Here is a 12,540-nt window from a genome sequence, read left to right as displayed (position 1 = left end):
ATGTATAAGTATGAATTTCCTGACTTTAAGAGTAATGTATTAATAAGTATAATAATCCACGGCAATGCACTTAAAACAGATATCTATAGATCTCCTAAAAAAGTCTAGTAACATATCTTTGTTCACATTCCTAAAAGATTTGGTTGCCGCATGCTAAAGAGTGTCATACATTTCCCAATTAAGTTTTCAGCAGAAATGACATGTTTATACATGCTATAAGATTTATGTTGTTTAAATCTTGATGATGAATCTTAATTGTTACAGAAGAACATTCATACAGACTTAAGTCTCAAAATAAGGGCAAACAAAAGATATTTTTGAACCTTTTTTCAGAACAAGCAGTAGTCAAGGGGCGAAGGATAGGCCACTTTTTTTGAGTAAAAAAATGAAATCACCCAAGCGTAACGACAGCGCGCCGCCATATTGGTGTATATCTAGCAGACGAAGTTTTTCCCAATAATCCGCCATTTTATAACTATTTGTATAAGGCACAACCATTTGATTTAAAGTTTAAAGAAACCGCCATTCTTTATTGACATGTTTAAATAAAACACATAGCAGACGACGTTATTTTTAAACTTTGGTAGTATAAAGCAGACGACTTTTCCGTTGATAGTCCTTTGCGGTCTCGTTTACATTTTTTTTGAGATATTTAAATCGTTTTCCAATAATTTACTATCACTTTAGCTGTTTACATCGAAAGATACACATCGGTACTCTATTATTTTAAAGCGAAAGCCATTCATACAGGTAAATATTTTATTTTATTTTTCCCCAATTTTACAGAGATCGACTATTCATTAACCAATCAGATAACTGTATTGTTTATTGGATTTTATTTTTCGCTCATTTCACTTTGGCCGTGGTAGGGACAACATCGTTTACATAGACAGCTGATGTAAAACGTTAAACCTACTGAGGTTTAAGAACAGGGGTTAAAGTCAATTGAATGAGCAGAAGATTTTATCAGCAGACGACGGTTTATGTTTGTTAACATTTTAACGGTCTTATAGCAGACGACACTGGTTTATCGCTTCGCTGCGCATACAGTATATCAGTATCGATATAAATTAAAAAAAATGATAACAAAGGTTTATGTACATTTATACAATTTTATTTTCAATACATTACATTGTATGAACATTTTGTTTACAAACTGTTTTAACAAATACTTGGTAAAATTACGACATAAATACAAAGGAAAGGTAATATTTATACAGATAGTAAATATTTAACTCATGCATCAGAAACACGTTAAGATTATGTTAATTTAAGTCAGAACCTTTTATCCAACTGTTAAATTTACGCGGATAATATTTCCATTTCACCAAATATTGTTTATTGCGTCCTTTTCCTCGGGTTTTTAATACTTTCTCTATGTTCCATGTTTGATCAAGATCAATGTCTATTCTCTGAAGTTCACTTTGATAGAATGTACCTTTAATATCCTCCTCTTGTAAATCACGGAGTCTATAAATTGGTAATGTACCTCTGTGATAACGTTTATGCACTTTAAACACTTCGCCAGAGTATGTTTGATCATATGCTCTAGTGAATATTGTCTTCAGATGACTAATACGAACATAGTCGCCTACTTTAAATTTGAAGGGTTTGAGTTTTATATTCGGTTTACGGTTTTTAGGATTTTGAGCAATGTATGTTGCTAATCTCACTTCTTCTTGATTACTGTCTTTGACGTCTGCGGGTCTCATTCCAATAGTTCGATGATAGGAATGGTTGTAGCTGTCAGCTATGTCTTGTAATATTGGCAAAAATGTACTGCTATCTTTGTAGGATAAGTAGCGCATAAGTCTAGTTTTTATCGTTAAAATGGCCCTCTCAGATGTCGATGCCTTAGTTTCATTTTGCGTCGGAAAGTAATGAATTTGTTCTTTCTTCATAAGATCTTGCACTTTCTTCGCTTTAAATTCTTGACCTGAAAATAAATAACGATATGTGTAGTAATTGTTAAAAAGGTCATATACATGAAAATGTAAAATAACGCTTGACAAATAATACAAACCTTTGTCAGTCATTAATTTGGCCGGCGATCGTTTTGAAGTTTCAAAAATCTTCTGAAATGCTTTGGCTACATCTTCACCCGTTTTGTATTTTAAAGGCTGTAGCCACACATATTTGGAGAATGTATCAATCACCAATAGGATGTATTTGAATCCTTTGTTCCAATCTGCAAACTTCACCATATCTATTAAGTCAGCCATCCATAAATCGTCTTTACCCGCACTAACAACATGATTCCTCTGAAAATGTCTCCTAACCGGTTTGTGTAAGCTGTAAGATTCCTGATTATGCAAGAATTTGCGTATTCTGTGCATCCCGATATTAAATTTTCCTTCATTTTTAACTAATTTGTACAGTTTTTGTGGCCCAGCAAATGCAGCTGGGTGTTTTGGGTCAAAATATATTTTCTTTAAGTAATCCTCCCATGGAGCCATGTTTACTGTGTAGTGTCAAAAATAGAAATGAAATTAATATAACTTTACGAACCTATATATTAGTCTTCAGTTTCCGCCTCACTGACGTCACTTTCTTCGTCATCGCTTTCTTCGTCGTCGCTTAATTCCATCTCAAATAAATCTTCAAATTCAGTCTTATGCTTTTTCAATACTTTTTGCACGGCTTTAGTTTTGTGTAAACCTTTTGAAATCGATTTATAAATCTGAGCCATAATGTTGTTGTGCAGATCACTGTTCCTAAGTGGCAATATAAAATTGTCAATTAACATTGTATAGTTATCGAAAAACATCTTTTCGTTGTAAGGCTGAATGCGTTCTTCAGCCATTTCTTGTGCTTCATCACTTTCTTCTCCGTCATCAACAAATTTGTTGTATATTCTGTCGAATTTTTCATCATTTGCTTTTCTGGCTCGTTTCCATATATTAACGTAAGCCTCATTATCTTCTACAGAATCTTCTTCATGCTCGCTATCGCTCAACTCCTCGTGTTTTCGTTTCCTTGATTCCCTGTGTTCGGGACACCATCCGCTTTTGACATGTCTTTGCACGTCATGAACAGTATCAAATAATTGACCACAATCGTCACAAGCCTGTCCCTTATTTTCCATGATTTCTTCCGAATTATTTTCGTAATTATCCTGCGACTTCTTAGGCTCTAAGTAATCCTCGATGTGACCAGTTTGTAATCCAATTGCAGAATGATTTGCTTCAGGGACAACTTCATCTTTTATAGGTTCTTGGAGGGTCACGTGACCCTTGTAGTCTGAATGTTGATTATTTTGTCTGACGCTTCTAAGTCTCTGATTTTCTGGTGTAAATGGTTTTAAATCCACCAATAAATATCCATAAGGATACTTGGTAGCACTGGCAAATTGCTTTAAAAGTATATCACTTTGACCAGGGTACATTTGCCGAGCCAGTGTCATCATTGATTGTTTATCTACTGGATTGTTAAACAACACTAAATAATGACAATTTCGGCGCTGTGTAGGATCTTTGTTTCCAAACAAATTCTGGTTGATAGAAATCACGGAGAGAGATCTATGGTGAGAACCCTCTGTGAACAAATCTGTAATCCTCTTATCTTTGCCAGATTCAGAGAATAAATCATCCAGAATTAGCAAATTGTTAATTCGAGGGTTGAAGAACTCGTCATCGTCCAAATCGGATGGAATACCCTTTATAAATTCTATCCTTGGTAATACAAAACTTTGTATTGTCGTGTATAACGGTTGCCATCGTTTGTATAGCCATACGATTCTTTGTATACTAGGCTGAATTTTTGAGTTGTGATTCTCCAATAACTTTTTAACCATTGTTGTCTTTCCACAAGCTGAAAAATTGAAGAAAAAGAATTAGTATTTTTAATAAAATGTAGTACAAAAGACTTTTAGGGGAAAATTTTAAGCATAAAAAAAAGTTGAAAAAAAAACACTACAATTTTTTTTTTGTAATAAAAGTCAACAAATCGTGTTAAAAATGTACAAAAACTGTTTTAAAAAAAGTCCGAAAAAAAAAACAGTTAGAAACTAGCGTCAAACAAACTGAGTTAGAATTTCCCAAAATGTGTAGATATTTGTGATAAAATTGAGCAATATTTATGCTACAAAAGCCAACAAAAAAGTAAAATAAAATTACCTGTGGGACCCGATATCATCATAGTAAATGGATGTAGAAACACAAAGTTTTCTTGTTGTTGTTGTCGTGGTGGTGGTGATGGTGGTGGAAGTTCTCCTTGTGGTGGTGGTGGTGGTGGAAGCGCCCCTTGTGGTGGTGGTGGTGGAGGCGCTCCTTCTTGCACTGTTGTGTTCACAGACACATTATGTTTCTGTTTAAAGTGTCGCAACATCGCATCTTTTCTACTAAATCCCTTGTAACAGTCTGGGCACTGTGTAGAATACATGTTGACTCTCTGATGGCTATCTTAAAAATGATATGATGTTGTTTTATAACCTCTATTTATACTAATTGTTAAAACATCAACCAATTATATGCCTTCACCAAGTACACATGAGTATAAAAGGTCCATAAACTGATACCAAATTTCATTTCTAGTTTGAACACTGAAGTGTTCGAACATACAAGAATAATTAAGGTAAATCTTTAGTCTCGCCTGGGTTTTTGTAGTCTCGCCTGGCATTCTGTGGTCTCGCCTGGCTTTTTTTGTAGGCTTTGTTAATTACATTCTTTTTGTACCAAAATTAAGACAAAAAACTAATATTTGTGTAAATATCTTTTTTTCAGATTTTATTATTTAACTCGAGACTAATATTCATTTTTTATTATCATTTCAGTCGTACAACAGTCAACATGGCTTATACCTGCGAACAGTGTGGAGCTAGTTTTACTAAACTAAGTCAGTTGCTCCGGCATAGAAGAACAGAAAATCATTGGCAAAAATTTACTTGCCCTAGCTGCAAGAAGTCTTTTAATAGAAAACAGAACTTAGATCGTCATATGAAGAAACATGCCGACGAGAATACCCATCATTGTCCAGAATGTCTTAAAGTGTTTACAAGGAAAGATGCGCTTGATGAACATTTTTCACAACATGAAAATCAATCTGGCGGTGGAATGAAAAGAACTCATGGTGATAACGAACATAATAGCACAGGAAAACGACAAAAATTAACACCAAAGGATAATGCCTCGGAATACTATAAAATGGAGAAAATAAACGAAAGGCGAATTGAAAAGTTCAACACCACGGCGTCTTACTATAAGATTAAAATCAAGGACTTGGAAGTGAGAGATCTACAAAATATTTTAAAAACACTGAAAGTAATATTTCAGTCTATATTGTCAACAATTACAGAAAATATTCCAGCCAATGATTTAGTGAGGGTGTCCATGGATAATCCAGAACTGGACTATCCAATTGTGTTGAGATTTATGCCAAGATCAGCTCTTACTGTAGATAGGCTTTTGTCGGAAATAGAAAGGGTCCTGCAATCATACGAACAATTTGTGGTTGATGAGACATTTGGTATCGAACTGGTTCATGTTTCAAACGTTACAGGCTCAGGATACAGAATGAAACCAACAGTAGACATTACGCAAATGTTACAGAACAAGAAAAGTGTAATACAAATAAAAAATAAAGATGAGCTATGCTTAGCGAGAGCCTTAGTGACTGCCGTTGCCCGTGTTGAAAAACACCCGCAGTGGGACAATATTCGCCGAGGCCGTCAAATACAACAAGACTTGGCCATAGAACTTCACCAAAAAGCGGACGTGCCACTTGGTAAATGCGGAATAGAAGAAGTGAAAAAATTCCAGGCGACCATTTTGAACTATCAGATCCACGTAGTGTCTAAAGCACACTTCAACGCTATCATTTATCAAGGACCGGAGGGAGGTGTACCTATATACATTTACAATCATGATGATCATTATGACGTTATAACTTCAATGACAGGATTTTTGAACAGAAACTTTTTTTGCCAGAAGTGTAAGAAAGGATACCAAACCGAAGAACGTCATAGGTGTAATAACCCATGTCATTACTGCCGTAAGCTTCACGAAGATGTGTCTGAAGACTGGCAATTCTGTGAAACCTGCAACTGTAAATTTGTAAATCAAACTTGTTTTGATCTGCACAATAAGAAGACGGAAAAGGGAAAATCAACTTGCGAATTGTATTACAGATGTAAACATTGCAGCCAACTTATTAATTGTTCAAAACATAAACATGACCATATTTGTGGTGAAAAATATTGCGACACATGCAAAGACTTTGTTAGTGAGAATCACTTATGCTACATGCAACCGGTTGAAGATGATGACACTCCAGCAGAAAATGATATAAAGAAAGAAAAACAAACAAAATATATTTTCTTTGATCTCGAGTGCACACAGGATAAACGTCTTGAATGCCCTGCTGGTTACCTTCCTGGTGTTAACAATACATGTGTTAATTGTAAAAAGTCCTGGTGTGGATCTATGGAACATAGGGCAAATTTATGTGTAGCACACAGGGTTTGTAGTGCTTGCATGCATCTTGAAGTTACTTCTTCTTCAAAGTGTTCACAATGTGGTCCCAATGAATGGGTGTTTTCAGGTTCAAATACTATCGAGTCATTCTGTAAGTGGTTATTCACTGTTGAAAATAAGGGTGCCACAGTTCTTTGCCATAATTTCAAAGGGTATGATAGTTATCCCATCATGAATTTTTTGTATGACAACGCCATTCTGCCCGAGGTGATAACAACAGGATCAAAATATATGTCCATTGTAGTACCTATCTTTCAAATAAGATTCATTGATTCTCTGAATTTCATTCCAATGGCCCTTGCAAATATGCCTAAAGCTTTTGGAGAAACTGAACTGGCAAAAGGGTACTTTCCACATCTATTCAATACGACAGAAAATTACTCGGTAGAACTTGATCATCTGCCCGACATTAAGTATTATAACCCCGACAGTATGAAACCAGAATCACGTCAAAAGTTTTTAGAATGGTACGGTATAAATAGGCACACACCCTTCTCACTGCAGACAGAACTATTGCGTTACTGTCAATCTGATGTTGATATTCTTAGAAAATGTTGTCTTAAATTCAGAACACTGTTCAAAGAACTCACTCAAACATCGGATAATGATGGAATAGACCCATTTGAGAAATGCATTACAATAGCATCAGCTTGTAATCTTGTTTTTAGGAGTATTTTCTTGAATCATGAAACTATTGGTATCATCCCATCTCATGGTTACCGCCCCGAGGCCAAGCAGTCAATCATGGCTTATCAATGGTTATCCTACCTTGCATTTGAAAGGCAGATATATATCCAACATGGCCGAAATAAGGGGGAGAAACAAATAGGACCCTATAAAGTTGATGGGTACTATGAAACAGCTGAAGGTCAAAAAGTTGTTCTAGAATTCCATGGCGATTTCTGGCATGGCTGTCCGAAATGTTTTTCTAAAAGCACAATTAATCGGGTTAATGGATTATCCATGTCTGAATTATACACAAACACCCTTGATAAGCAAAAGTATCTTGAATCTGCAGGGTATATTTATGAATGTATATGGGAATGTGATTTCAGAAAGAAATTAGAATCCAATCCTATCATGAAAAAGTACATCGAATCTTTGGAAATTGTGCCGCCCTTAGAACCGAGAGATGCCTTCCATGGTGGACGCACTGAAGCATTTAAAATGTATGCAGAGTCCACGGCTGATACTCATATTAAGTACTTTGATGTCACATCTCTGTATCCATTCATCAATAAAACAGGGAAAGTACCCTTAGGCCATCCAAATATAATCACTGAAAACTTTGAGAATTTAAGTAATTATGAAGGGTTAATCAAATGTAAGATTCTACCGCCAAGAAAACTGTATATTCCTGTTTTACCAACTAAATGTAACGGCAAACTTATGTTCAGTCTCTGTCGTACTTGCAGTGAAACCTATGAAAATGGAAAATGTCAACACGATGACAATGAAAGGGCCATTACAGGCACTTGGGTTACTGATGAAGTAAAAATGGCTTTATCACAGGGTTATAGACTTTTAAATGTTTACGAAGTATGGCATTTTGACGAAATGGCTCAATATGACCCTCACACCAAAACGGGAGGGCTTTTTACTGAATATGTGAATACTTTTTTGAAAGTCAAACAGGAAGCCAGTGGTTGGCCAGACTGGTGTAAAACAGAAACAGACCGACACAAATACATCCAAGAGTATTTTGATAAAGAAGGTATTTTACTAGATTATGATAAGATTGAAGAAAATCCTGGTCTGAGACTTTTAGCTAAAATTATTCTTAACTCTTTCTGGGGGAAATTTGGACAACGTTCAAACCTTACGCAAACAACCTTTATTGATGATCCCGTTCAGTTCATTGATATGATGACCTCAGACCAACAAGAAATCAAGAACGTACGCTTCATAAATGATGAAGCAGTCCAGTTAGACTGGGCATATAATACTGATTTCATAGAAACATCAGGTAGAACCAATGTTGTTGTGGCTGCATACACAACCGCTCAAGCCCGTTTGAAATTGTATAGTTATTTACAAGCGCTTGGAGACAGAGTTCTGTATTGTGACACTGATTCTGTTGTGTTCACCTCTTCCCAGGGACAGTGGGAACCCGCTTTAGGGGACTTCCTCGGAGATTTAACAGATGAAGTTCCTAACAATCAAATAACTAAATTTGTGACAGGGGGGCCTAAGAACTATGCGTATTGTTTAGAAAAGCCAAATAAAAAAGGTCAATCTTCCATTTGTAAAGTACGGGGAATTACGCTAAATTTTAAGAATTCACTGGACATTAATTTTGATACACTGAAAGATATGGTAACGGGACAGATGCAAAACCAATGCGTTAAGGTTGTAGACATAAATAAAATCGTTAGAAACAGAGAAATGTGTCACATCATAACAAAGACAGAAATAAAAGACTATAAAATTGTGTTTGACAAGAGAGTGATCTCTGAAAACTACAATTCGTTCCCTTACGGTTATTAATAATGTATTGAGAATCACAATATTAAGTTTATTATTAGCGTATTTACTTGAAAGTATATGCATTGTATTTATGTATTTTACATTTGTTTCTTGCATTATCTATGTTGTAATAACTGTAAATAAAATACGTCTAAAGTCACAAAATCTTGTTCTGTTTTTCATGTTCGTTTTATTTACCCCACAGACTGTAAGTTTAAGAATGTAGACATCTCCACGTCAACTTTTGCATATAAAATAGTGTGTAACAAAACAGGCCGTTTGTATTTAAAGTGTACGCTTAGTTTCAGCGTAGTTGCATTTCAAAAGGCCGAGTTAAATTATTTTCGTCTGATATGAAATACTTATTTTACTTCACTGAGGGTTTAACCAGCCCGATACCTTTAATTGGAAAAAGGGCGTCTGCTAGATATACACCAATATGGCGGCGCGCTGTCGTTACGCTTGGGTGATTTCATTTTTTTACTCAAAAAAAGTGGCCTATCCTTCGCCCCTTGACTACTACAAGCTGTCAGCTCGATCATGGATATTTTAGAATTTTTATTTTATCCCTTTCTTTGAGACATCAATGTTTATTGGTAGAAATACGTTTTAGATGAGTCCTTAAATTCAAGTGTGTATTTATTGGTTAAGTCACCATATATATTTGACTTTAAAAATGTTTCAATCTTTAAAATAAAAAGATACACATATTCGTCTTGATATCTGAGGTATGAATTTTATTTTATTTATTTATTATACTTTAATTTCCATAGATTTTGTTTAGCTTAAATTTCTCCGAATCTTGTTAACAACATGTTCTCAAGATTGAATTTATGAATCGTAAACGTGACTATGTTTGACCAGACATCGCATACAGATCGGGAAGGCAAACCTTTTTAATTATTTTTGTTTTGAAAAGGATCCAGTATAAATCAACCCCGGAATATGCTGATTTATCCCTTTGCTTGATTTACATCTCTTTGGTTTAAACTTATAGTGTAATGGCAGAAGGAAAATAGTTTTCATTCTTTTAATGCATGAACTACTTAATACGGTCAGGTAAATGCACAATTTGTTCTGAATTGATTTGGAGAATTAAATTACATGCATGTAACTTTAGTAAAATGAAAAGCGTTGTTCCATGCATTTTGATTCTCACTTACTATACAAAAATATGGACTGTTTACTAAAATACATTATGTGGCGAAAAAAAGAAGTTTTTATTAAGAATTTATATTTTCTTGTTGTTAAACACTTTGAAATAAACTGAATCTAAAGCTTATGACATAAGAAGAATATTATAAAACACAATTCTTTAAAAAAACGTTTTACAATTGATTATAACATGATTTAGATTTCATTTCAAGAGTTCTTTTATATTTCATTCTCATAATTCTTACTTTATATCAGTCTATACATGTGTTAAGATCTTTAAAATAAGAAAGGAAATTACTCAATCATATTATTCGTGATATTTTAGATAAATTGGAAGAGTATAACCTTTTCTCTGTCAGAAAGGGGCAGTAACTCCTGAATTACTTAATCTAAAGAGACCATGCAATAAAGCACAACACTTGTCTAAGTGTTTGGTTTTAAGACCGATTTCAGATTGTACCGATTCTCGGCATGAATCTAGAATAATAGAACAGGGAACAAAATTACCCACAAATGAAAAAAGCAAAGTAACATACCTATTTCCATAATTTGTATGATCTTCCGATCAAAGTTTTCAAAATCATCATTAGTTTTGAGAAAATCACACAGTTACATAGTAAGGGAACTAATTCAAATGAATTATTACAAATATAGTCATCATATACTCTCCCTTTAAACATAACTGGTATCTAATTAACGTAAATTGCACATTTCTATCTAGTGAAGGAAACAAACTATGTTGAAAAGGAAGCGAATGATTGAAACACTTTTATTGAGACTTAAGTGGTTCATACTTATAAATACATCCGGGCATCTTAAATGTTTCGTATATGTCAATACATGTATGCATAAATGTTAATATTTTGTATGTTTTAAGTTTCCATTAAAGGCACATTTTGCTTCAGAAATTAATAATGTCTTTATTCTTTATGTGTTTGTAAATATTTTGGTAATGAATTTAGAGGATCTCAGATGTGAAAAAGCTGCAGAAATAAGCAAGGAATGCGCAGTGATTTGTTTAGTGTTGTAAAGGTAGCAAAATGTAAGCAAAGTACATGTAGTATTTGACTTCCATACAAAAAACTGACTTACTAAAATATTTATATAGTACATATTTCCAAAGACCAAAGGAAGCAAGGTTCATTTTTTGGGTCAATTAGTAATCTGGAACATGTGATAAGATACCAAAAGTAAAACAAATTTTGAGTTATATAAATGATATCATTTCAAGTGCTTAATGGGCCTTTAATTGTGTTTCTTAAATTTTAACAAACATAGACAAGAACTGTACAATATTGATTGATATAATGAGTCACATATTTCACTTTTTTTCGTGCTATCGGTATATAAAATACAAGTGAAGTTTGCTTCATTAGAAAGAAACATGCGAGAGGTACTTATGCAGCTGTGGAAGATTTCTTTAATTGTTCAAATGGACTTCTGATTTGAAGAATTGCATTTGCGAATACTACCAACATATCGGCTATTTCCTACAGTGTCCGGCTATTTCCGACAGTGTCCGGCTATTTCCGACAGTGTCCGGATAAGGTCTAATTATGAATACTCGGCGAGTTGTTCTGGAGTAAAAGGACTAGCAAAATTTTGTGTATGTCCGTGTTTTTATTGATCTCGTGCGCACGAGATTTTATGACGTGTGCACGAGTTACTTAGCCGTGCAAACAAGATAAATTGTCACGCGCAATGAATACTTTGTCATGAGCACGAGATAATTTTGTCGTGCCGTGCACACGAATAACTATGTCGTGAGCACGAGTTACTGTGTAAGCGCACGAGATAATTAAGTCGGGAGCACAAATTACTAAGTCGTGCGCACGAGATTATTTGATACATTGTTAGGAGTACTATAAGGACAGTTTTGAGTACACAAATCAAATTTCATCTATTCAAACGACTTTTGATATTGACATTGCAACAGGGCTTACTTACTGAAAACAATTTAACAATTAAATTAAACCAGTTTCAAGATGTTTTCTAAGTTTTTCCCTTTATCTATTATAGCATGTCGCGACTGGCATATATAAATTGTAATAAACAATTAAATGTAAATAGAATAAGGAAGATATCGCAGCACGTTGATATCATTGTTTAATATATAATTTAAGAGAATCATGAAACGATTGTTTTGTGAAGTGGATGTGCGCGTCAGACACTTGAAGTTGTTAAAATCCCGCCATGCTTTATATAAATTTAAAAACTATTTTGTCTTGCTTTTTTATTGCTGTTAAGTTCGTTTATTGAAAATGTCAGTTTTCGTTACAGGTGCCTAAAAGAATAGAATATCTAAACTAGCTGAAAGATGCGGGAAATAGATGATATAAATCATGAGTATTAAATGAGTGATTCTGACTAAATGAGCTATTTTCAGTTATAGTAAAATTGCCGTTATGTGGTGAATAATTTCGTCAAGCCTTTGTATATCAAGAGAAAG

General features: G+C 34.3%; 2 protein-coding genes across 2 annotated transcripts; one reads left to right on the top strand and one right to left on the bottom strand.

Moving 5' to 3' along the window:
• Window positions 1–346: 346 nt before the first annotated feature.
• Window positions 347–9,149, top strand: LOC132743952 (uncharacterized). Its single transcript, XM_060732554.1, has 2 exons — window positions 347–750; window positions 4,772–9,149. Exon 2 carries the CDS (start codon window positions 4,788–4,790, stop codon window positions 8,955–8,957), a length of 4,170 nt encoding a protein of 1,389 aa, XP_060588537.1. The 5' UTR covers window positions 347–750; window positions 4,772–4,787; the 3' UTR covers window positions 8,958–9,149.
• On the bottom strand, window positions 742–4,786 carry LOC132743954 (uncharacterized). The gene is made up of 3 exons (XM_060732555.1): window positions 4,116–4,786; window positions 2,509–3,810; window positions 742–1,936 (listed from the first exon to the last, which is right to left on the bottom strand). The coding sequence occupies exons 1-2, from the start codon at window positions 4,378–4,380 to the stop codon at window positions 2,516–2,518; spliced, it is 1,560 nt and encodes a 519-aa protein (XP_060588538.1). The 5' UTR covers window positions 4,381–4,786; the 3' UTR covers window positions 742–1,936; window positions 2,509–2,515.
• Window positions 9,150–12,540: the final 3,391 nt, after the last annotated feature.

Source organism: Ruditapes philippinarum, unplaced genomic scaffold, assembly GCF_026571515.1.
Source record: "Ruditapes philippinarum isolate M1 unplaced genomic scaffold, ASM2657151v2 ctg7319_1_1_1_1, whole genome shotgun sequence".
NCBI lineage: Eukaryota > Metazoa > Mollusca > Bivalvia > Venerida > Veneridae > Ruditapes > Ruditapes philippinarum.
The sequence above is the reverse complement of the archived record's forward strand: the minus strand, read 5'-3'. Positions and strand labels throughout refer to the sequence as shown.

Bases quoted from the DNA above. Each gene is read 5' to 3' on its own strand.
- LOC132743954 (XM_060732555.1), bottom strand. From the start codon at position 4,380: ATGTATTCTACACAGTGCCCAGACTGTTACAAGGGATTTAGTAGAAAA. The intron at 3,811-4,115 runs GTAATTTTATTT...TCAATTTTTCAG, and splicing joins GATGATATCGGGTCCCACAG to CTTGTGGAAAGACAACAATG.
- LOC132743952 (XM_060732554.1), top strand. From the start codon at position 4,788: ATGGCTTATACCTGCGAACAGTGTGGAGCTAGTTTTACTAAACTAAGT.